The sequence below is a fragment of the Malus sylvestris genome, chromosome 3 (genome assembly GCF_916048215.2).
Source record: "Malus sylvestris chromosome 3, drMalSylv7.2, whole genome shotgun sequence".
NCBI classification, from domain to species: Eukaryota; Viridiplantae; Streptophyta; class Magnoliopsida; order Rosales; family Rosaceae; genus Malus; species Malus sylvestris.
Window position 1 is genome coordinate 12,954,563 of NC_062262.1, and position 24,054 is coordinate 12,978,616.

At 38.2% G+C, this 24,054-nt stretch overlaps 1 protein-coding gene and 1 pseudogene across 1 annotated transcript; both read left to right on the forward strand.

Moving 5' to 3' along the window:
- Window positions 1–1,434: 1,434 nt before the first annotated feature.
- Window positions 1,435–23,801, forward strand: LOC126616986 (protein argonaute 5-like; annotated as a pseudogene).
- LOC126615658 (uncharacterized) lies at window positions 7,533–8,703 on the forward strand. The gene is made up of 2 exons (XM_050283523.1): window positions 7,533–7,835; window positions 7,964–8,703. The coding sequence occupies exons 1-2, from the start codon at window positions 7,545–7,547 to the stop codon at window positions 8,528–8,530; spliced, it is 858 nt and encodes a 285-aa protein (XP_050139480.1). The 5' UTR covers window positions 7,533–7,544; the 3' UTR covers window positions 8,531–8,703.
- Window positions 23,802–24,054: the final 253 nt, after the last annotated feature.

The window sequence follows — 24,054 nt, forward strand, 5'->3', positions numbered from 1 at the left end:
TCTCAACTGCACAATTAACCGCTTAACCACGTCACTTAACCGTTTTAAACTCAAAAGCATAATTCCGAAATTCTTTGTTTTTTGTTGGAAAGCATTAAATCCAAAATTCAGTTGCCTAATCACGCGGCGGTCCTGTGAATAATGATGGAGGGTAAAATCGTCATTTAATATGAGAAATCAGACGTCAATTTCTTGTATTGACTTTCCTCTCTCGCTTCCAACCCAAAACCCCTTCCTTCCCTTTTGCACGGTCTTTGATTTGTTTCCATTTCTGTATAAACAACACGCAAACACACCTACTCTCACTCTATTTAGTTTTGCACAATTAATTTTGGGAAGAATTATTAGCACTCCAAAAATCTCATTCTACACTTCTCACGGGTGTATTTTTCTTTCTAAATATTGAAAGTTTGGAGTGTAAAATGAGAAATTTGAAGTGTCAATAACAATTCTCTTAATTTTTTTATAAACATAAATAGTTGGAATTCACAAATTAAACTTTGAACTACTAATATCAGTTTTCATTTTTTATTTTTCTTATAAACATTATACTTGTGTAGATTTTATGCATCGAAATTACACTAATAAACTTTGACAAAAAAAAAAGACATGAACGCTAAAAATGAATTTGAATTATATTATTTGTAACCTATTGTGAGAATTAGCCACTCCCCCACTAACTATAAACAAAATTCACCTAAACTAGCTGTAAACAAAATTCTCTTCGATGATCAGAAGATGGCTAAAAAGACCAAATTAACCTTGCCAAGAAAAATAAAGAAGAATAACTAAGATAAAAGTTATTGACAATATAGTAAACTAAACACAAAATATTTTTGTTAATTTTCTTTTTAAAAGCCTCACTCAGGTAACCATAGCAGTTGCCCCCATTTCTCTTCCATGTTTTCACCCAAATAAAAAAAAGTTTAGTGAGAAAACAATTATTCAGAAATATTCACCAAATATATTATAAACAACCTCTTTAGTAATGAAAAATTATTTGAAGGTCATTACCAAAAACTTTTAGTGACCATTTTATATTTTCTTTCTTTATAAGTTTTATTTTGAAAATTTAATAATCACATGCTTAGCATGTGTACAATTGCTAATAAATAGATATATAAAATAAAAGAATGAATGAAGTTACAGGTGATATTTTAAATTTTTTAGTTCGTAATGTAGATCCAATAATGATCTGTGATTCGGATCCGATGCTTAACGATATGGATCGACCATTTAGATTTGATGATTATAATATGAAAACCATATCACAAATGGAATTCGAATGTGTACAAATGGATTCAAATATTCTAACTCTACTCCAACTAATATCGAGGTATTTGATGATAAAATTGCGCATCTGCTAGACTGTACAGGTGAAAATTAACAAGTTGGGTACAATATCGGTGTTGTTGGAAGTGAGTTTTTGGCCACATGGTATTAGAGCCAGGGGCAGGCCTGTACACCCATGTAATGGGTGGATCTCCTTGGCCCTGCGCTATGATGGTGGGTCCCTTGATCCCGGTGTTGGGTAAGTCCTCTTAGCTCCACATGATTGCCGATGCGTGGATCTCCCATGTGTGATCTACTAATTAGGTCCCACGTAAGAGGGTATGTCCAAATATCGTATATCGGGTGTGTGATCTATTAATTGAGTCCCACGTAAGGGGGCATGTCCAAATATCCCACATCGGGTAGGTCCAAATTCCACATCTGTTGGGGCATGTCCAAATATCCTACATCAGGCAAAGACAAAGAGTTTAAATATCCTAACCCTAGTCCAAAAAATATTGAGTCCTTTTGTGTCCAAACTCCATGCCTGTTGGATTGTGCAGGTGGTTAAGTAGCTTTTTGTTTTGTACAAGTCACACCTAGGTCAAAGAACCCTGCTTATGATGGTATGAAAAGCATTCACACAGCAGGTCCATTGCCATTTGAATCCAAAGGGTTTGTGGTTAAGTTACCTGAGAAAGATGATCGTGGCGGGTCTTCTTCTTCTTCTTCTTCTTCTTCTCTCTCGAAAAGGTATTTTCCTACGAGAGTTCAGTGCTTCTGTGTCTTGTTTTCACCTCTAATGTTTCGATGGTTATTGCAGTTTTCTGAGTATCATTTGTTTTTGGTGCGTTCGAATGACTTACAGATTGGATAGGGACTTTAAGGTGACTCTCAAACCGAGGAACGAACCCGATCAACCTTTACCAACTTACAACATTTCTTGCGCAGGAAGCAACACGGGTCGCCTCGAGGCTATACAAGCACTTGATGTTGCTCTTAGAGCCTCACCATCTGAAAAGTAACGCATCTTTTTGTAGAACCGGCGTATGATATGGTTTCTTTCATTATTCTGTTTCTTGTTTCCTAACTAATTATATGTTAAATATTGTATTTTGTACCACATTTTCACTTGTTGATGCACCAGAGTCTTAGGCCAACCAGTTTGGGATTTACCTCAAAATAGGTATTGTGGGTGCAAAAATTAAGGGTTAAGTAATTCGCCATTTTTCATGCATCCTAAAAATAAGAGAGTTGGGCTAAAATAAAGCAACATGAATCAGCCACTACTAACAAGGGAACATGTAGTGAGATAATGGGACTTGGAGCCCAAGCTTTTTATGCCTATAAAAGGCCTAGAATCATGTCACAACTGTGGGAGAAAAAAGAGAGGTAGGACTTAGGAGATCGTTTTGTATTTTGTAAGCATCCTGAACAAATATTGACTTGAGCATCGGAGTGTTTTCTTACAGGTCCCCCGCTCTCATTGATGACAAGAGAAATGGTATCGTGGGCTTCTCAACATGCATGGTTACAAGATTTACATGTTGAAGGATTACAGAACCAAATTTTCCGCTCCAACAGGTACTGTGTTAGCCCAATTTTCCTTGTTTTGAAAATCATGCAAAGCCAAGTAACAAGAAGGCCTTGCCTTTTTGTTTTTTCCATTCAAATTTTTCATATGTGTCTGCCACATCTTTCTATGAATCCACCCTGGTAACGGAATTTGTGAAAATACTTTAACGTAAGAGATCTGTCAATCAGTTTCTTATCGAGCTTATACAGTATGTCCATAATCAGTTTCTTAAACATTTTGTGTTAGCAAATCTTGTGACATTCTGTTATCATAGGTGAAAAAGGCCTTATAAAATCACTAGAGTGTCCACGGAGCCGCTGAACCAACTCAAGTGATTATCGTGAAAGTAGTAAGACAGAAGTTCAATATTATCGTGAAAGGTACTATATTATGCTAAGAATGGGGCAATGCCTGCCATTCAATCTGGAAGTGTTTCCAAACCTGTTTATTTGCCCATGGAAGTACCTTTCTCGACTCTTTAAGGAGCTTGTTTTCCAGGTTTATTTTTCAGGTTCGGTACTGGTCTTTATGAAATAATTTACCTATTTACCTTTCTGGCAGCTTTGTACAATTGTTTCTGATCAGAGATACTCCAAGAAGCTTAATGAAAGACAAGTAACAGCCCTACTACGAGCTACTTGTCAACGTCCCGGAGACAGAGAGAGGAGTACATATCAAGTCTAATTTAGGTGGTGTTTTAAACTTATTTCTTATGGTCATGTTTCTGCATCTATGCATGCAGCACACAGTAATTACGATGGAGATGAACTAATCAAGGGGGGATTTGGAATGTGCTCATCATGGACAGATGGAGAGGGTGCTTAATAATATTCACAGAAGGAAAACCAGGAACAACAATCCTTTCTTGTTCTTCTTTCCATTATACTAGGCTTAAATATGTGATTTTTATTTCTTGTAGGGGTGGTAAAACGAATATGTGAAACTGAACTAGCAATTGTGTCTCAATGGTGCATGCCTAGGCAAGCAAGACTCTTTATGAAAGGTAATTGTGTCTCAATGCTTGTGCAACTGTTCATTGAGTCTGGTTAGCCCAATATTCCTTCTATGCTTGCTCGGGGTGGGGTCGACTCAATGTCGAGAGACTCACTCACTGAGGATTTTATCGCATCCTTATGTCTTTATCTCTCGAGTCAAGCTTAATCTAGGTTAAATAATGAGTTTCTTCCATCAATAAAAGCAATTTTGTCATTCTAGGTATAAAATCCACTTGGCACGTTTTGATTGACTGTGATGATTTATGGTTTCACGTCTTCAGCCCAAACACCTGAAATACAAAGTGGTGAGGTCAAATTAAAAAAGTAAGGTATGTTTTGCGTGTTTGGTCAAACGGTCACGTGGCCGAATAATATTTTCGGTTTCTCCCCGTATCCGAAATATACTTTAATTTTATCTCCAATTCCATTCTATTCCGACGGTTATTCATGGTTATCAGAGTGAATTGTTATACCTATCCGTAGTAAACCAAGTGTCTCTTCTCCCAAAGAAACCTTTGCCCAAACCAAATTCCCTTTACACCACTTAACCGCTTAATCACTCTTCCCCTACAACAGTCTTCGTCATGATCCCAAATTAATTCCCTTAATTTCACGGTGGTCTGGAAAACAACGAAGGGGCAAAATAGTCAATTAACAGACGCTCTCATTTCACTTCTTTGCTTTTCCTTTTCAACCCCCGAAGTCTTCATCAGCAAGTCTAAGCAAATTGCTCCTCTTTACCCACCTATTCTCACTCTGCGCTCTCCTCACACACACTCCTCCTCTTCCTCTCTCTGAAAACCTCACTTTAAACCCCAGAGCGCAGAGACGCGATGGCTCAAACCTGGTTTCTCACTGACCGGCGCCCGCTCAGTCGTCTTCCAGCTCGGCGCCTCTGCCCACTGAGGCTCTTCTCATCTGTGATATGGAGCAGAAACTGACGCTGACCGCTCCGCCACCGTCGTCGTCGAAGGCCGTCAAGTATCCGACTAGGCCTGGGTACGGGAAGGTCGGCGAGAACGTCCAAGTCAGGGCCAACCACTTCCTAGTGGAGGTTAGGGCGAGAGATCTCCATCGCTACGACGTAAGCCTCCATCTTCCTTTTTTTCATTTTGCAGTTTTCCCCTTTCGTTCTTATTTTTATAGTGTTCATATGTTTTTCTGCATTTTACAGTTTATTTTTGGATTTTCTTTTACGTTTTCCTTTTCTTTGGTTTTTGAAAACTTAACTCGGAATGTCGTTTTGGGACCAAAAAATCATTTGGCGCCAAGCTCCAAAATTTCTTTTACATTTTATTTTACGCTGTTTAAAAATATTTCTGAGTTGATCTGTTCGGATGCTTCGGACCATTGTGTTTTGGATCTCGTAGTAGTTTTAGATTTCCTTATTTATTTATTTTTATTTTTTATTTTTTAGTAAATATGATCTATGAGTGATGAATTAAAATCTATACTATTCGAATCGTTGAAAAAAATAATGAAATGATCATCCCAAGATGTTCATCAAATAAGCATTATGTGAGGGATATCAAAATGGGACTTCAATTAGACCAGCTCCATGGACTAGCGACTTTGATGACCCAATGGCCCTAACTGTTTGCTCCAGCTCGTGCGGACATGTGGGCTGAGGGGGGCTCGAGTGAGAGGCCCGGCTCGAATCAGTGGTCCGAGAGCCTGAGGCCTATGTGATGCATGGCTGATGTCAGGGCAATATAAAATTAATTAAAAAATGTAAAAAATTAATAAAAAAAATAAAAAAATAAACAAAAAAATCCGAAAAAAAAATTTAAAAATAAAAAAAAAAATTTAATTTTTCTATAAATATGTTATCATTATCTTCCAACTTACACCATAATTTTATATTTTCTCAAATACTTTGGGTTGTAATTTTTTATTTACTGACACATGGTACAATGAGACTGATTAAAAATCTTATCCGAAATTATAAATAAAATTATTTTTTATTATTTTATAAAATAAAAAATACTAATATTTTATTGTCTATTGCCATGACTATTCAATTTAAGGGGATTTAGATGCAAAAGGAAATTACTGTTCATTAAAGATAGTTATTGTTCACTGGAGGAGATTCAATAATAAGTTGCCCTAGGGGGCCTTTGCAACGTTGAAGTTGCTCTTATATACAACCTAGATACTATTACATGATGGAAGGTGTTGCGTTCCCAAAACATTTTTCTGAGTCAAAAGAGAGCCATATGCTTTTGTAAAATTTATTCTCTCTGTTTAAAGTTGACCTAAATATGTTTTTCAAAAAGGGTTTTGTAAATTTGATCTAGGAAGGTGTTCATCAATGGGTTATGTGGTTGTGGAGGAGATTCAATAATATGTGCATGGCTGCTTGATTATCACACATGAAAGGCATAGGAGTTGTACTCGAGAACCCTAGATCAAACAAGAGACTTTTAAGCCAAATCAATTCACATGCAGTGACAACCATGGCTAGATACTCAGTGTGAAATTCCGTTCCTGAATTTCCCTTTTTAAAGGTACATATTTTCATATTATTAATTGCAACGCATTTATATGTACAACGCATGTTTTTTTTATGAGAAGCCCCTCGATCGCATATTGTTGGAAAAAAAAAATATTAATAATAATATTAATGTTAAGAAATTGAGTTGCCAAATGGCAGCTAAAGAAAAAAAAATTAAAGAAAAAGCCACGGGGAGTGGCTGAAAAGGGAAGAAGAAGAAAAGGAAAGGAGGAGGTGCGGGAGAGAAAGGAGGGAAGATGGGGACAAATCAGAAGAGGAGAGAGGAAGGAAGTGACGAATCAAAGAGGGAGGAAAGGATGGGAAAGGAGGGGAAAGAAAGGCACCCAACCCGGATCTCAGTTTCGACCCGATTCCTGACTCGACTTCAGTCCTGGTCCCTTTTCATTTTCCGTCGTGATTTTGGCCCTTTTTCTGGCGAATTGCGTCCATTTATCACCACCATTCATCATCACGTACCTTCCTCTTCATTTTACACTAAAGATTGACTGGGTTTTGAGCTTTTATCACGAAGAATGGAACCGTGGGTTCCGAGGACACCACGGCTGTGAATTCACCATTTTTGCAATGATTTATTTCAATTTCCACCACTAACTGAAGGGTCCAGAGGGCCAGAGGGCCGAAAATAGCCCTAAAACCGTCTCCAACCGAGGGCTAGGCCAGAGGGCTCTGGAATCTGGGAGGGCCCCACGGGATCGAAGAGGGCTGGAGGGCTGGCTATTTTTTTTAATGTTTTCCTATTGCTGTCGGTTATAACCGACAGCATTAAAGAGATTTTTTTTTTTTAATAGTTTGAATTTTTTTTTAATATAACGGCTAGCTGAGTCAGCTAGCCGTTGGGTTTTTTTTTTTTAAATTTTAAACATTTCTTTTCTTCTATAAATATGGTGAAGTTATTTCAATTCTTCACTTCATTTGCAATATTTCCTTCTTCAATATTTTTCAATATTTCCTTCAATATATTTCTCAATATTTCCTTCAATATTTCCTTCAATATATTTTCCAATATTTCCTTCATCTATAATATTTGTTTCAATTTTTCAATATTTCCTTCAATATATTTTCCAATATTTCCTTCATCTATAATATTTGTTTCAATTTTTCAATATTTCCTTCATCCATAATATTTCTTCACTTCATTTGCAATATTTCCTTCATTTTTTTTCAAAAAAAAATGGCCTCATTTGCAATGAAAGGTAGGGCTTGGACCCGAAAAGAAGATGAAGCTCTTTGCAAGGCTTATAGATGGATCTCAGAAGATAGTGTGAGGGGGATTTCTCAAACAAGTGAAGGTGTTTGGACTCGTGTGTCCAAAAAATACTTAGAGTTCTACGAAGGCACCATTCCACCGAATACCCGAAACCACGAAAGTTGTTCTTCAAGATGGAAGAAACATCTTCATCCAAGTTTGAATAAATGGCATCAAGCACTATTAGCAGCAACAAGTAGACATGAAAGCGGCGCCAATTACTATGACGAAGTTAGTGTTTTTACAGTTTATTTTAAATGTTTAATTATATTACATTTAATTTTTGTAATTATATGTCATTATATTACATTTAATTTCGTGAATTAATTTCCTAAATTTTTTTTAATTATATTTTCTAGGTACGCCAAGCGGAGGAATTGTATATGGAGGGCAGCTCAAAACCCTTTCAGTTTCACGGTTGTTGGGAAATTTGTAAAGGGTGGGTGTTATTTGAAGATCCACCTCAACATAGAGTGGATCCTTTGGAAGCTGCATCCCCATCTGTAGATATGAATGAAGATGGATCTCCTACCATTCAACAAACAAGGGTAGAAAATCCGACTCCGTCCGAAAGTTCTTTACCTAGGGCTATGGGACGAAACAAGGCCCGAAGGTTGAGGGAAAAGGGCAAGGCAAATGCTGATTACGCCGCTCAACATGAAGTGGCGGCCTCATTTCGATTACTGGCGGAGCAAAATGTCCTTGAGGCGGAAGAAAGGAAGTGTAGACATGAAGAACGAGCCAAACAAATACAAGAAGAGATGGATGATAAGAATATGGAAAGGAACACTTCGAATTACACTCCAATGAGTAAGGCCTATTTTGATAGGAAAAAAAAAGAAATTATGTCTCGGCGGCAATTGTTTACCTCTGACTATACTCCTACAATGGCGGATGATGAAGATGTTATTGATTATGGATATTAAATTTAAGTCGTTGTAATTTTTAAATTTAAGTTAATGTTGTTTTTAAATTTAATTTGTAGTTTTTAAATTTAATTTGTAGTGTTTAAATATAAGTTGTTGTTTTTAAATTTAAGTTGTTGTAGTTTTTAAATTTAAATAATAAATTATGTTTGGCCCTATGGCCCTCGGTTGGAGACGGTTTTTTGTGACAGGGCTAAAACGAGCCCTTTGGCCCTCTGGCCCTCGATTGGAGACGGAGGCAAATATGGCCCTGTACTGTTCATTAAAATATTAATATCTTGGGGAATCTTGGAGGGCCAGAGGGCTCAAACGAGCCCTCTGGCCAGCCCTCGGTTAGAGATGGCCTAATGTGCTTATCTGGAGCTCAGGAATATTGACCAATCATTGGTTAGAGCGTCGGAGTCGATTTGAGGACGAATCAAGAAACACCAATTTCTAGGGTTTTTGGGGGATTTGAGTAAAATTGGAGCTTTTCCCGGCCAAATTTGACTTGGTCACATGTATAAAGTTTGCTCTACTCTTTGAGATATTCATTTCTGTAATTTTTGGTAATTTTTAAAAATAGTTGAATTTTCCGACAAGTCGGGGGCGGCCATCCGCCACCCGCTGCGGCGCGTACGGCGGCAGCCTGGTCGGTGGGCCGACGATGTCCTTTTAAGTTCAGTTATATGCCCTGGTTTCATAATTGATATCCTTGTGATATGGTTTGATTGTTTGAACCTAATTTCATTACGATACGTGGTTAGGTCAAAAATATAATTCGACGATTCGACCGTTGGATCGTCACCAAACCTTAATGTATGATAGAACATAATATTTTTGGATCATAGAAACTTACAGATCAAGAATCTGAAGTATGGATCTTTCCTAATTGGATTTCTAAGTTTGTAAAATTAAATGTCGATCGTCACTTGAATTTTGAAATTGGCGGAGATCCGACCGTCGGATCGTGTTGAGATTTTAGTATGTTGTTATTTGAGCATAATGTGGACTTTGGAAAGTTACGGATCAGAAATTGAAGGTACAAATCTTTTGAATCAAATTACGTAAGTTTATGGACTGTACTGTTGATCGAGAGTTGACTTTTGGTCAACATGTCATGAAGCATCCTAATTACTAAAATTAGTACCATGGGAGACTTAAGTGAAGTCTAGTGGGACTACATTGGTTGGAGAGTGACTTGAATACTTGTGATATTGTTTATTATCTTAATTTCTTATATTGGTATTAATTATGAATATGAATTGGTCTTATAAATAGGATTTCTATTGACATATGATTTATATATATATTTAGCCATAGACTTATGTTTATTAAACATGAATTGGCTTGTGTACGGGTGATGATTGTGATATATGTGCGTTTAATTATTTTTTTGTAATGTGAAAGGTAAGTCTGATAAATGTGGTGATAATGTGATTGTATATTCTGATTAGAAGTATTCTATAGAACTTATATGCTTGTGTGACATATTAGTTGGTGGTCATGAGAAGTGAATGTGATAAGTGACTACGTTGTAATTATGTAGATGATGAGGCTTAGATATACCTGGCACATTTGGTAGGAATCATATGCTTGCTTGGATTTCGTTGAGTGATGGTTCGTAATCCCTTCTATTCTGTGATTCTGTTGAGTGATGGTCCGGAATCATACTTGGTTGGATTCCGTTGAGTGATGGTCTGGAATTCCTTTCTACTTTGTGATTCCGTTGAGTGATGGTCCGGAATCGTATCTTGGTTTGGATTCCGTTGAGTGATGGTCTGGAATCCCTCATACTTTGCGATTTCGTTGAGTAATGGTCCGAAATCCCCTTTGGTGTCCTGGTTCCATTGAGAGGTCCGGAACCCGATGATGATAGATTTCGTTGAGTGGTTCGAAATCGCATCATTTGAGACAGCTTCAGAGATGTAGGCTTTGGCCGAACTGTGTCGCTCTAGCCCTGCAGTTCGATGAATTGTATGTGTTATTGATGATATGGTGATTGGCATTATTGATTGATGTGACAATTGGATGTTGTTGGAATGCATATGTGTGGATGAGTGATGATATGAATAGAGATTAATATTGTGCCTTGTTAAATGCTCCTTGAGGTGCTACATAATTGAATTGTGGTATTATGTTGAGATACAGTGGTTTATGTGATGAATATTTGAGTGTAGCGAAAGGACGAACTACGAATGGCTTGATCCCTAATAAGGGTACGTAGGCAGTCTAATGAGGAGGTTAGATGCAACCATAAAGTATACAGAAAAATGACTATGCGATTCGATTCTTGAGTTGTGATTTGCCATATTCTGGAGACGGGGTATGTTGAGATATGAGTATTTGGTAACATCACGTGTTGATCCTGGATGTATGTCGGGATCGGGGCGTGACACTCAGCTTTAACATTAGAGTGGGTAATGACTTGTTGTTTCTTACTCTTCCAAGTGACAATGTTGCGTCCAACAAATGTGCAATAACTAGTGGTGGATTTTCTATCGATTGCACTGCCTACCCAGTCAGTGTTAGTGTATGCATGAATCTTGGTGGAATGGTTATTACGCATGAGGATACCCCTATCGATGGACCCCTTGAGATAGCGTAGGATCTTTTTAACAATATTGAGATGTTCTACTGTGGGTGCATGCATGAATTGACTGACTAAGCTCACAACAAAGGTAATGTCTGAACGGGTCATTCCTCATTGGAGGAAAGCCATGTCTGAAGAACTTCAAGCCTTGGAGGAAAATTGTACTTGGAGTATTGTTCAATTACCTCCAAGAAAGAAGGCAGTTGGGAGTTGTTGGGTTTACAAAACTAAACTCAAGACTGATGGCTCAATAGAAAGACACAAAGCTCGTCTTGTTGCTCATGGTTTCACCCAAACCTTTGGGATTGATTACAAAGAAACTTTCGCTCCAGTGGCAAAAATGAACACAGTGCATGTGCTACTTTCTATTGCTGTCAATTATGATTGATCATTATACCAAATGGATGTTAAAGATGATTTCCTTCATGGAGAGCTTCAAGAGGAAGTTTACATGCAAATTCCCCCAGGTTACTCTCTAGCAAAGGATGGCATGGTGTGCAAACTACACAAGGCTATCTATGGTTTGAAGCAATCACCAAGAGCTTGGTATGCCAAGCTTAGTTCAGTGTTGAAAATGGAAGGTTTTCTCATAAGTAATGTCGATTCTTCCTTGTTTACAGAATGGAATCCGTGGGAAGTTGGTGGTCCTTATTTATGTAGATGATCTTATTATCACAGGTGACAATGCATATGAAATTGGAGCCTTGAAAACATCCCTACATCAAACCTTTACCATCAAGGATCTTGGGAAGTTAAAGTATTTTCTTGGCATTGAGATGGCAACCTCTCAACGGAGTTTGTTTCACCTATTATCAAAGATTGGTTGGCAAGCTTATCTTGAAAAGTGTTAGGCTCTACAAGATTTGAGACTACTGTAATAAATGCCACATGAGAATTTGAAAAACTGTGATTACTTATTACTTCAGAGATGGGATGTCTAAAAGCATAAGTAACGTAGTCTACAAACTTAGTAGGAGCCTTCCTTTCTCGAGGTGGATTCCTCCTAACATCTTGAGAAGGATGGTGAGTGAATGATTGAGGTGTAGCCTCAAGATCACCATTTCCTTGTGAGTTGGGTTGAGAACCTGTTGAAGTTATGGTTTCCAACATGACTTCTTGGTCTTGATTGTCATTGCCCTTTAAGGAATCATCGTGACTCAAAAACTCAGTGTATATAGGCAATGGAAACAAGTCACATAAGAGCTCCTCCTCACCTGAAGTAAAACCCTTTTTAAAGAATGGAGTCTCTTCCTCAAAGTGAACATCTATGGATATAACACATTTGTTAGTGATAGGATTAAAACATTTATTTCCCTTTTGAGTGGAAGAGTATACCATGAACATGCATTTGACTACCCTAGCATCCAATTTGTCACGAAGTTGAGTTTACACATGTACAAAACAAGTGCAACAAAAAACTTTCAGGTGTGCCAGGTTTATTGGTTTGTCTTTAAGGATTTCATATGGTGATCTGAAACCTAGAACATGGCTAAGAAACCTATTGATCAAATAGGTGGCTGTAAGGATTGCATATGACCAAAAACTTTTGGGTACATTCATATGCAACATGAGTGCTAGAGTCTTCTCAAGTAGATTTCTATTCTTCCTCTTGGCTATCCCATTTTGTTGTGGGGTTCCCACACAACTTGTTTGGTGAATAATTCCTTGTGAACTCAAGTATTGAGTCATGATATTAGATAAGAACTCAGTGCCTTTGTCTGATCTCAAGGTTTTAATAGTTAAGTGAAATTGTGTTACAACCAACTTATGAAAATCTTTAAAAATAGTTGGAACTTCATTTTTAGATTTCATGAAATAAAGGAAAGTGATTTGAGTGTAATCATCGACAAATATGACAAAATACTTGTAACCTTCTATTGATTCAAAAGTAGGACCTCATACATCAGTGTGTACCATTTCAAATGGTGTACTAGACTTGGACATTGAAGAACCAAAAGGCAGCCTAGCAAATTTGGAAAAATGACAGGTATCACACTTAAAAGATGGGTGACAAAACATGAGAAATAGTTTTGACAGAACAACTTCGGATGGATGAGCTAATCTTTGATGCCAAAGTTGTTGATCCTGGGGTTTACTTGAGTTTGCTTGAAGAGCTTTATGAAGATGGAACTTCTTGCAAAAATAATACAGGCCATTTAGAAAGAAACCTTCACCAATCATCTTCTTGGTGATACAATCTTGAAATACCACATTAGTTGGTGAGAAAGTGGCAATGCATTTTAAGGTAGAAGTGAGTTGCCATATGGAAAGTAATTTAAAGGGAAACGATGGAACATATAGAGCACTAGACTCAATGTTTTTTTACATCAAATTTAATTTTCCTCTACCCATCACCGAAGCATTTTTTTCTATTTGCAATGGACACTTGAGAAGGTTTTAAAAAAGGATGAAAGTCATGCAAGTTTGAAACTTTATTTGTCATGTGATCAGTGGCACCTGAGTCAATTATCCAACAATCAAGTTCAACACTAGTTTGAAGTGTAGTGGAGAAAACATTGAAGATACCTGAAGCTTTATCAGGATGAACATGGTCATGGTCAGCAAGGAACCCAGTAAACTGGCTAAGAAGTGCAGTGTGGTTGTCACTGTCCACCTTAGGAGTTGATACAACCTCTCCATGTCCTTTGCTTTGAAGATATGCTGCAAACTCGTTGATAAGAGACAAGGGGTTGGCAGGGAAGTCAACTGAGCCATGGTTGAGCGAGCTCGAGGCATGATTCGCAACATGTTGTGCTTTGTAAGAGGTTATCTATGATGCTCTGGGAGTGATTGACCTAATATTCTTGTTGAACTTAGGTTTCAACTCTGGATGTAGTTCCCAACACCTTTCTTCCACATGTCCTGTAACATTGCAGTATTTGCACTTTAAGTGTGGATTCTTCCCCTTGTACACCTTGTTGTCAATTTGGCTATAGTTTGCAGCATACCCTCGAGCCTCAGGCAATTTGTGGCTTGACTCTTGGTTCATCACCCTTCTTCTTGCTTCTTCACGTTGCATAGTAGCACAAACATTCTGAAAAGATGGCAGTTCCATGCTCATTAAAATATGACTTTTGAGATCTTTATACTCAGAGCTTTAGCTTCCTAGCAGCTGATATATCTTATCTTCCTCCATTCGTTTGAGAATAATGGATGGATCAGTGGTATGAGGAAGATATACATCCAGCTCATTCCATATGGTTTTAAGGACACCAAGGTGTTGAACAAAGGTCATTCCTTTTTGTTGAATACCTGCAATATCTTTCTTCAACTGGAACACACAAGCATAATTATTCTGGTTCCCATACATGTCCTTCACAGACTTCCATAGATCTTGTGAGGATTCAAAGTAGCTAAAGATCTCAGCCACATGCTTCTCCATGTTGTTGAGTAACAGAGACATGACCAGTTGGTCATTGCACAACCATGCTTCGTATGCTTGGGTAGAAGGCTCGAGTGCTTCAACTCCTCCATTGATGAACCCTAGCTTTCCTCTTCCACTAAGAGCAAGAGATACTCCTCTAGATCATGGGAGATAGTTGAATTCATTCAACAAAACTGAGCATAAATGCTGATTCGTATTTATCTCAGTATCTGGAACAAAAGAGGGAGAACTTTGTGAGTTTTCTCCCCCAAGGTTTATTGAGCTCTCTTCACCCATAACTGGAGCTTGAAGATGAACAACAACAGAAAAAAAAAATAGGCAAAGACAGGTCAAGGATGACACTGTTTTGATACCATGTTGCAGTTTTGGTTTAAGTTTTCTTGTATTTCTTGATAATATGAATGTACAAGGATACACATATATAAAGACCGGTTACATCCAACGGTCCTAAGACTAAACCCTAGAGACCATATATGCTTCTTAATTAAAGGAGATTACACCAAACACTATATATCAGCCATACTCCTTAATTGGAGGAAACTAACTACAAGACTAAGACGAGATTTACACATAATCTGTCAGGAAAAACAGAAGGTGCCGTGCAACCATCAGCCATACTCCTTAATTGGAGGAAACCAACTACAAGACTAAGAAGATTTACACATAATCTGTCAGGAAAAATAAAAGGTGCCGTGCAGCCATGCTGCACCCATGATTTCTGGAATTGCATAATCTGTCTAGGGTTGGTAACTCTCAATAAGATAATTTACCTATTTATCTTAATTTACTTATTTACCTTTTTGGCAGCTTTGTTCCATTGTTGCTGGGCAAAGGTACACTAGGACGCTGAATGTGAGACAAGTAATAGCTCTTATGAGAGCAGCGTGTCAACGCCCTGGAGAGAGGCAATGAAGTATAGTTGAGGTCTGGACGTGATTTCATCTTTTCAATCAATGGAACTCTTTTCCTAATCTAGATGGTTTTCATCTTATTTCTACATCTGTGTAGATGGTTGAACACAATGGTTACAAAAAGGATGAGCTTATCCAGCGGGAATTTGGAATGAACATAAGAGAAGATATGGCTTTAGTTAATGCTTGTGTTCTGCAGCCGCCTTCGGTAATTATTTGTAACCAAACTTGTTCGAATAATGCAAGTGTTTTTTTATTCATCTTGTTTGTTTTCTTTGTTGGTGTTTGAATTGATGACAACAGCTGGAATACCATGACACTGGTCGTGAGAAGTTAGAAAATCCACGAATGGGGCAATGGAATATGATTAACAAGGTATGGTTATTATTGGTGTTTAATTTGTTTAGATGGATCTTTGTGTATGTTGAAATCCACTGCATACGTGTGAAATCTTCAATGTGTTTTGAGTGTAGTAACACAAGATTTTAGCAATATAAGAGTCTTTGCAGATTGCAACTTCACTTGTTCATATTTATTATGGATTTGTGAAGGTTTTAAAAATAATGTCCTTTACTTTTTTGTGATATGTGGTGAAGCATAAAAAAAATTAAAACATTGTTCTTATAAGAAATTTGATTTCTGATTATTAGTTTTAATTTATCTGTAGAAAATGGTTGACGGTGGTCGAGTGGATATCTGGTCATGTGTCAATTTCTCCCGATCGGCCCCAAGTTTTAACTTCCAATTTTGTTATGATTTGGTCATTATGTGCAACAGCAAGGGAGTGGTACGACTCCATTTCTTAACTCTCTCCTCTTTTTGCATTGAATTTTTTTTGTCCTTTACCTAACCAAATCTTTTTTTTTTAAGTTGTTAGGATTTTCTTAACCACTAGGGTTAGACTTCCTAGTTTTTAGGTCAACTTTGTAGTTGTTAATAATTCCTGGTTTTTAGGAACAGGTAGAGTTGCACGTTCAGGTTTAACCCTAGTCAGATGCCACGATTCTAGGAGGTGTAAAATCGTGGGTTGTTGCTTTTCATTCAGTTATTTTGTTAGGCTATAAGAAGCCATTGTTATCTTTGAATTCAATAAGAAAATCCTTCCAGCAAAACAAATGTGTATTGAACTTTCTGTCTCTCAGTTTCTCGAAGTTTTTTCCTGGTTTTAACATCTGGTATCAGAGCCCCACCACGGGGCCTGAATAAAAGTCTTCAGAGTAAAACATGAGTTCAGTGAGAAAGAGTATTGATATGGCCGGTGAAAGCAGTTTTGTGCAACCAGTTATTCCTAAGTTCGATGGACACTATGATCATTGGAGTATGCTTATGGAGAATTTTCTGCGATCCAAAAAATACTGGGGTTTGGTGGAAACTGGGATCCCTGCAGTAGCAAAAAGGGTGGATCTTACAAAAGTACAGAAGAAGACAATCGAAGATCAAAGGCTAAAGGATCTCAAGACAAAGAATAATCTATTTCAAGCCATTGATCGATCCATTTTGGAGACCATCTTGAAGAAGGATACAGCGAAGGACATTTAGGACTCCTTGAAGCAAAAATATCAAGGCACGGCTTGAGTTAAACGTGCACAGCTGCAAGCTCTTCGCAAAGAGTTTGAGGTACTTCACATGATGGTGGATGAGTCGGTTAATGATTATATTGCACGAACTCTCACCATTGCCAACAAGATGAGAGTTCACGGCAAACAGATGGGTGATGTGGTGATCATCGAGAAGATCCTAAGGTTCATGACTCCAAAGTTTGATTATGTGGTGTGCTCTATTGAGGAGTCAAATGATATTAACAGTTTGTCTATTGACGAACTTCAAAACAGTATACTAGTTCGTGAACAAAGAATGGGTAGACATACTGTGGATGAACAAGCATTATAAGTCACAAATCATAGAGGACGAAGAGGGGGCCATGGTTCTTACCGCGGAAGAGGAAGAGGATGTGTTCGATCGGGATTTGATAAATCCATAGTGGAGTGTTACCACTGTCATGGGCTTGGTCATTTTCAATGAGAGTGCCCTAGAAAGGAGAAGCAAACAAACCTTGCCGAGACAAATGAAGAGATGTTACTTATGGTGTTTGTGGATGACAACAAGACTAGAAGTGATTGTGTATGGTTTCTGGATTTAGGGTGTAGCAATCATATGTGTGGCAAGAATGAGCTTTTCTGTGATCTTAACGAAGGCTTCAAAGATTCTGTTAAACTGGGAAATGATGCAAGCCTGATAGTACAGGGAAAGGGCATTGTTCGAATGGAAATAGACGGAATCATGCATATGATTACTGAGGTGTTCTATTTGCCAGATCTAAAGAATAACCTACTAAGTATTGGACAACTACAAGAGAAAGGTCTTGCAGTTCTCATGCAACATGGAGCTTGCAAGATCTTTCATCCTCAGCGAGGTTTAATCATAGAAACTGCTATGTTACACAACAGGATGTTCATTCTCATTGTATGATTTCAGGAGCAAAAGTGCCCTGTCTCTCTCGTCTCGGACCAATCTCAACTTTGGCACTGTCGATATGGACATCTAAGCTGGAGTGGTCTCAAAGTTCTTCAACAGAAGAAGATGGTGGAGGGTATGCCACAGTTCAAAGCCCCTTTTAAGGTGTATGAAGATTGCTTGGTGGGGAAACAACGAAGGGACTCTTTTCCAAAAGAAAGCACATGGAGAGCGTCATGAATTCTTCAGTTGGTACATGCTGATATTTGTTAAATCCAATATCAAACAGCAAAAAAAGGTATCGCATCACCTTCATATATGATTTTAGTCGTAAAACTTGGCTGTATTTTCTGGTTGAAAAGTTTGAAGCTTTTGTTGTGTTTAAGAACTATAAAGCTAGGGTTAAAAAAGAAACAGGAGCATACATAAGGGCACTTCGCACTGATCATGGAGGAGAATTCACATCATAGGAATTCATTAATTTCTGTGAAGTGAATGGTATTCGAAGACAACTGACAGCTGCATACTCTCCCTAGAAAAACGGAGTTGCCGAGAAGAAGAATAGAACAATTATGAACATGGTTCGAAGCATACTCTCTGGAAAGAACATTCCAAAAACATTTTGACCTGAAGCAGTAAACTGGACTATGCAAATTCTTAATAGGAGTCCCACACTTGCAGTAAGAAGCAAGACGCCAGAAGAGGCATGAAATGGAATGAAACCATCAGTAAGTCATTTCAGAATTTTTGGATGTATTTCTCATGTCCATGTACCGGATCACAGAAGAGTAAAGCTTGACAACAAGAGTTTGAAATGCATATTCTTTGGGGTGAGTGATGAGTCCAAGGCTTACAAATTATTTGATCCGACTTCCCAGAAAATAATTATGAGCCGAGATGTCATTTTTGAGGAAGATCAAAGTTGGGATTGGGCGGCTTGTCACAAAGGCGCTATTGTGGCTGACCTTAAGTGGGAGATAGATGAAGGAGATGGTGCAGTAGTTGATGATAATGAAGATGAACCAGAAGCTAGCAGCACTGAGGAGAATGAGAGCAATGAAGACACAAATCGTGATGTTGCTAAAAAAGACTCATCTCATGAGGAGATGGATGAGTATTCACCTCATGGGGCACGGACACGAAGACCACCAATATAGATGAAAGACTATGTGAGTGGGGAAGGTTGCTCCGAGGAAGAAGACTCAAACATTGCCTGCTTGGCTATGTTTCCTGATAGTGATCCTATATTCTATAAAGATGCAGTTAAAAACAGGAAATGGAGGCAGGCCATGAACTTAGAAATCGAGGCAATCGAAGGGAATGATACATGGGAACTTACTACGTTACCACCTGGTGGCAAGGTTATTGGGGTTAAATGGGTTTACAAGACGAAACTCAATGAGAATGGAGAAATGGATAAGTATAAGGCGCAACTTGTTGCAAAAAAAAGGGTACAGTCAAGAGTATGGGGTAGATTATGCTGAGATATTTGCACCGGTGGCTAGACTCGACACCATTCGAGTTGTGATTTCACTTGCTGCTCAGAAAGGATGGATGATTTATCAACTAGACGTCAAGTCTGCGTTTCTGAATAGAGAGATAAATGAAGAAGTTTTTGTTACTCAGCCTCTTGGGTATGAGAAAGTGGGACATGAACACAAAGTTTACAAGCTTAAGAAAGCCTTGTATGGTCTCAAGCAAGCTCCTCGAACTTGGTACATCCGTATAGAGACTTATTTTGTCAATGAAGGTTTCAAAAAGTGTCCATATGAACATACTTTGTTCATAAAAGCAGCGGATGGAGGTAAAGTTTTGATTATTTGTCTCTACGTTGATGATCTCATATTTAATGGAAATGATGAAGTTATGTTTGAAGATTTTAAATGATCCACGATGATAGAATTTGATATGACTGATCTTGGAAGGATGACGTTTTTCCTTGGTATTGAGGTAGTGCAAAGGTCAGATGGTGTTTTCATTGGTCAACGGAAATATGCATAGGAGGTGCTTAACAGGTTCAATATGGATCAATGTAATCCAGTGGATAATCCAGTAGTTCCTGGGTTTAAATTAAGGAAAGATGAAGATGGAGTAAGGGTGGACAACACGTTCTCAAACAAATTGTAGGAAGCCTTATGTATCTGACTGCTACGTGTCCTGACATGGCTTTTGTAGTTAGTTTGATCAGTAGGTACATGGAGCGTCATACTGAAATGCATCTACAGGCGGCAAAAAGGGTGTTGAAGTATGTGAAGGGAACTGTTGGCCTTGGGGTGTTTAACAAGAAGGGAGGAAATCAAGAGCTTCTGGGATACATAGATAGTGATTATGCAGGTGATCAGGATGACAGAAAGAGTACTTCGGGGTATGTGTTTCGAATGAGTTTAGGAGCTGTGTCCTGGTCTTTGAAGAAACAACCAGTGGTCACTCTTTCCACTATTGAGGCTGAGTTTATTGCTGCTACATCAAGTGCGTGTCAAGCTGTCTGGCTAAGGAGAATTTTAAAGGAACTTTGTCATGATCAGTGCAAGTCTACATTATTGTTTTGTCATGGTCGAAGCAAACACATTGATATTCGCTTTCACTTTCTGCGTGATCTTACAAAGGAAGAAGTTGTGGAGTTGGTTCAGTGTTCAACCCAAGAGCAAGTTGCGGATATTCTTACAAAGCCGTTAAAGCTTGAAGATTTCTTGAAGCTGCGAGGTTTGCTAGGTGTCTGCTCTTAGCCAGAATGATAATGGCATTCAATTTAAGGGAGGATGTTAAAGTTGTTAGGATTTTCTTAACCACTAGGGTTAGACTTCCTAGTTTTTAGGTCAACTTTGTAGTTGTTAATAATTCCTGGTTTTTAGGAACAGGTAGAGTTGCACGTTCAGGTTTAAACCCTAGTCAGATACCACGATTCTAGGAGGTGTAGAATCGTGGGTTGTTGCTTTTCATTTAGTTATTTTGTTAGGCTATAAGAAGCCATTGTTATCTTTGAATTCAATAAGAAAATCCTTCCTGCAAAACAAGTGTGTATTGAACTTTTAGTCTCTCAGTTTCTCGAAGTTTTTTCCTAGTTTTAACACTTTTACCTTCCTAGCATTTCCGTCCGCAACCTTTAATTCCTCATCAATCAGCTCATCCTGCGCAAATCGAGAGGGTGCTAAGAGATATCCATATGATATCTAGCAAGAAACTTGAAGAAATTGGACATAAGGGAAAGCCTTTTCAGTTGTTAATTATCATTTTGCCTGATGTCCCTGGATCATATGGTGAGTAGCTAGCAATCGAAGAACATTGTATTTCAAGAAAATCATGTTTAAAATCTGACATATGATTGCTTTCAGGTATGATAAAACGAATCTGTGAAACTAAGGGGTGGTTTGGGAGTGAGGTGCTTAAAAAAAAAACACCCATGAAAAAAAGCTGTGAGGGTTTTAGGTGTTTGGTAAACTAAAAAAAAGAGCTTATTTTGGAAACTGCTGTGAGAATAAGCTGAAATCAAAGGAAAAAGCTGAAGCTGCTATTTGCAGCTTTGGAAAAATGGCTTTTTGTCAAAGCACACGAAGCTACAATGCTCATTTAATGAAACAATGCTCATTTAATGAAAAGACCCACTATCAAACTGCTTTTTTTTCCAAAAGAACTTTTACAAAAAAGTTTACCAAACACTCTGCTGATTTATTTCACAGCCGCTTATTCTCACAACAGTTTTTTTTCAAAGCACAACAATACCAAACCAGCCCTAAGTTGGGAATTGTATCTCATTGCTGTCGGCCTAGGGCAGCATCAAAGCTCAGTAAACAATACCTAGAAAATTTGTCACTCAAGATTAATGTGAAGGTTCGTTTTTTTGTATTCTCCGCCACATTACTAATTGTGTTTGTTCTTTATGTATTGTCTCTCACATTACTTACTGTCTTCTATTAGCATTGATATATTGAGACAACATTTGAAACTGTAGTAGGTTGGCGGAAGGAACACTGTTCTAACAGACGCCATTCAAAGAAGGATTCCTCTGGTTAGTGACAATCCCACAATCATCTTTGGTGCGGGTGTTAACTATCCGCATCCTGGGGAGGACAGCCCGTCAATTGCAGCTGTAAGTTTCGGTCTTCTATTTTGATTTCATTTTAATTAAAAATGCATAATGTGTTAACCTGTTAATTTATTCCATCAGGTGGTGGCGTGACTGGCGTCCATGGATTGGCCAGAGGTCACTAAGTACCGAGGAATTGTTTTTGCACAGGCTCACCGTAAAGAAACAGTCCAAGAACTTTATAGTGTTCAAGAGGACCATGACAGAGGTCGGGTTGCTGGATGAATGATCATGTAATTGGGTCAACATGCACCTTCTTTTGTTATTGTTTCTATTTTTTTCAAATAATGGTTGTGAGTGTATTTTCTTACGTGTATTTTCTTACCATGATTATTTTCATTGTGTTAGGGAGCATTTCTACAAGCAACTGGCCGAAAACCAGAGAGAATTATCTTCTTCAGGTAATACTTGTTTTTGCATTGGTCAAGGAAAATGACACAACACTGCTAATATTTGTTTTGATATTTGCTTGACAGAAATGGAGTCGGTGAAGGGTAATTTAGTCAAGTTCTACTGTATGAAATTGATGCTATAAGAAAGTTATGCTGACTACTAGAATTCTAGAATTATTTTGTTATTGTTTAGACTTTAGATGACTTGACATTAATCACTACTTAATTATTTAATTTGATCAAGTAGTTAGTGAATTATTTTTAAGATAAGCGATTTTATCTAATATGCGTGTCACTAATTTTTCAAGCTTGTCAATCGCTTCAGGAGGGATATCTACCACCAGTTACTTATGTTGTGGTATGGAAAACGCGTCATACTCGCCTGTTCCCTACTGATCATCAGAAAACTGATAAGAGTGGCAATATTCAACCAGGTTGCAGATTTAGATGCATTGAGATATATTAAATTTGATGCTTTTCCGTTTTGCGCATTGACTCTCTTTATGTTGTCTAGGCACTGTCGTTGACACCCAGATTTGTCATCTGACGGAGTTTGACTTCTATCTCAACAGTCATGCTGGCATTCAGGTACCATTTGTATCCTTGATTTATGTATGCCAGTTCTGTTTTTTGCGGTAGTTTCCTTGCCCTCTTCTGAGGATTTATGTGTTCTATTCACTGCTAAATATGATGACATTTTCTGTTGTGCTAAAGTTTGAACGGTTATCTTCTGTTCGTGCAGAGAACTAGCAGGCCCGCACATTACCATGTCCTGTATGATGAGAACAGATTCACCCCAGATGCCTTGCAAATGCTAACGAACAACCTATGCTACACGTAAGCAAACAACAATTTCAGTTCTTTCTCTGGCTTTTGCAATGTACGAAGCCAATTTGAAGATAACATTTTGTTTGCTGACGTTGTAATCTTATGGCATGTGATCTTTCAGGTATGCAAGGTGCACTCGCTCAGTTTCCATTGGTACGTACTTAGACTTGGATTCGTATCTGTTTTCTGAAATTATGCTTCTTCCTGATTGCACCACTGATGTTTCTGTTTTTTCATGCAGTTCCTCCTGCATACTATGCGCATTTGGCTGCCGTCTGTGCACGATACTACATAGAGGGCGAGTATTCTGATGGAGGTTCTACTACCGGATCTACTGCTGGGGTTGCTGGTGGTGTGAGGTTTCGTGCGCTACCGGAGATAAAGGAAAATGTGAAAGAAGTCATGTTCTACTGCTGAAACAGTCTTGAGGTCCGTGCTGTCGCTGGTGGCGGTTAGTTTCTAGTGGTCGTGTTTTGTCTGAGGTTGTATGAACTAAAGTTGCACAAGACTCTAATCTTATATCGTCTTGAAGATTGATCTCTAAATCGCTCATCCGTGATGGTTTTGGTGATTAGTTTTGTGGGTTTGGTCCTGAACTCTTGGCTACTGACGGACATGGATTTTTGGTTCAAAGTTGACTTTATATATAAGTGCAGTCAGAATATTTTGAGCTGTTACTTGGTTGGATGTATCTGTTACTCTGATCTCATCTGATGGAGGTTCGGTTTATACTCGTGCATACTTTTGTTCCGGATTTGACCTTCCTCTCAAGGCCTGAGCTCAAGTTTTGGGACGATAGGTCTTTCCAGATAGGGATTTTGGATATTTTGTCCAAATTTTTGGTTTTGCTAAAAGGGCTTGAAAAAATTTACCAAAAAAGCAACTTGTAGGTTAAGTT

Excerpts from the sequence above, each read along its gene's own strand:
- LOC126615658 (XM_050283523.1), top strand. The coding sequence starts at position 7,545 with ATGAAAGGTAGGGCTTGGACCCGAAAAGAAGATGAAGCTCTTTGCAAG. Across the intron at positions 7,836-7,963 it reads GCGCCAATTACTATGACGAA|GTACGCCAAGCGGAGGAATT; the intron begins GTTAGTGTTTTT and ends TATATTTTCTAG.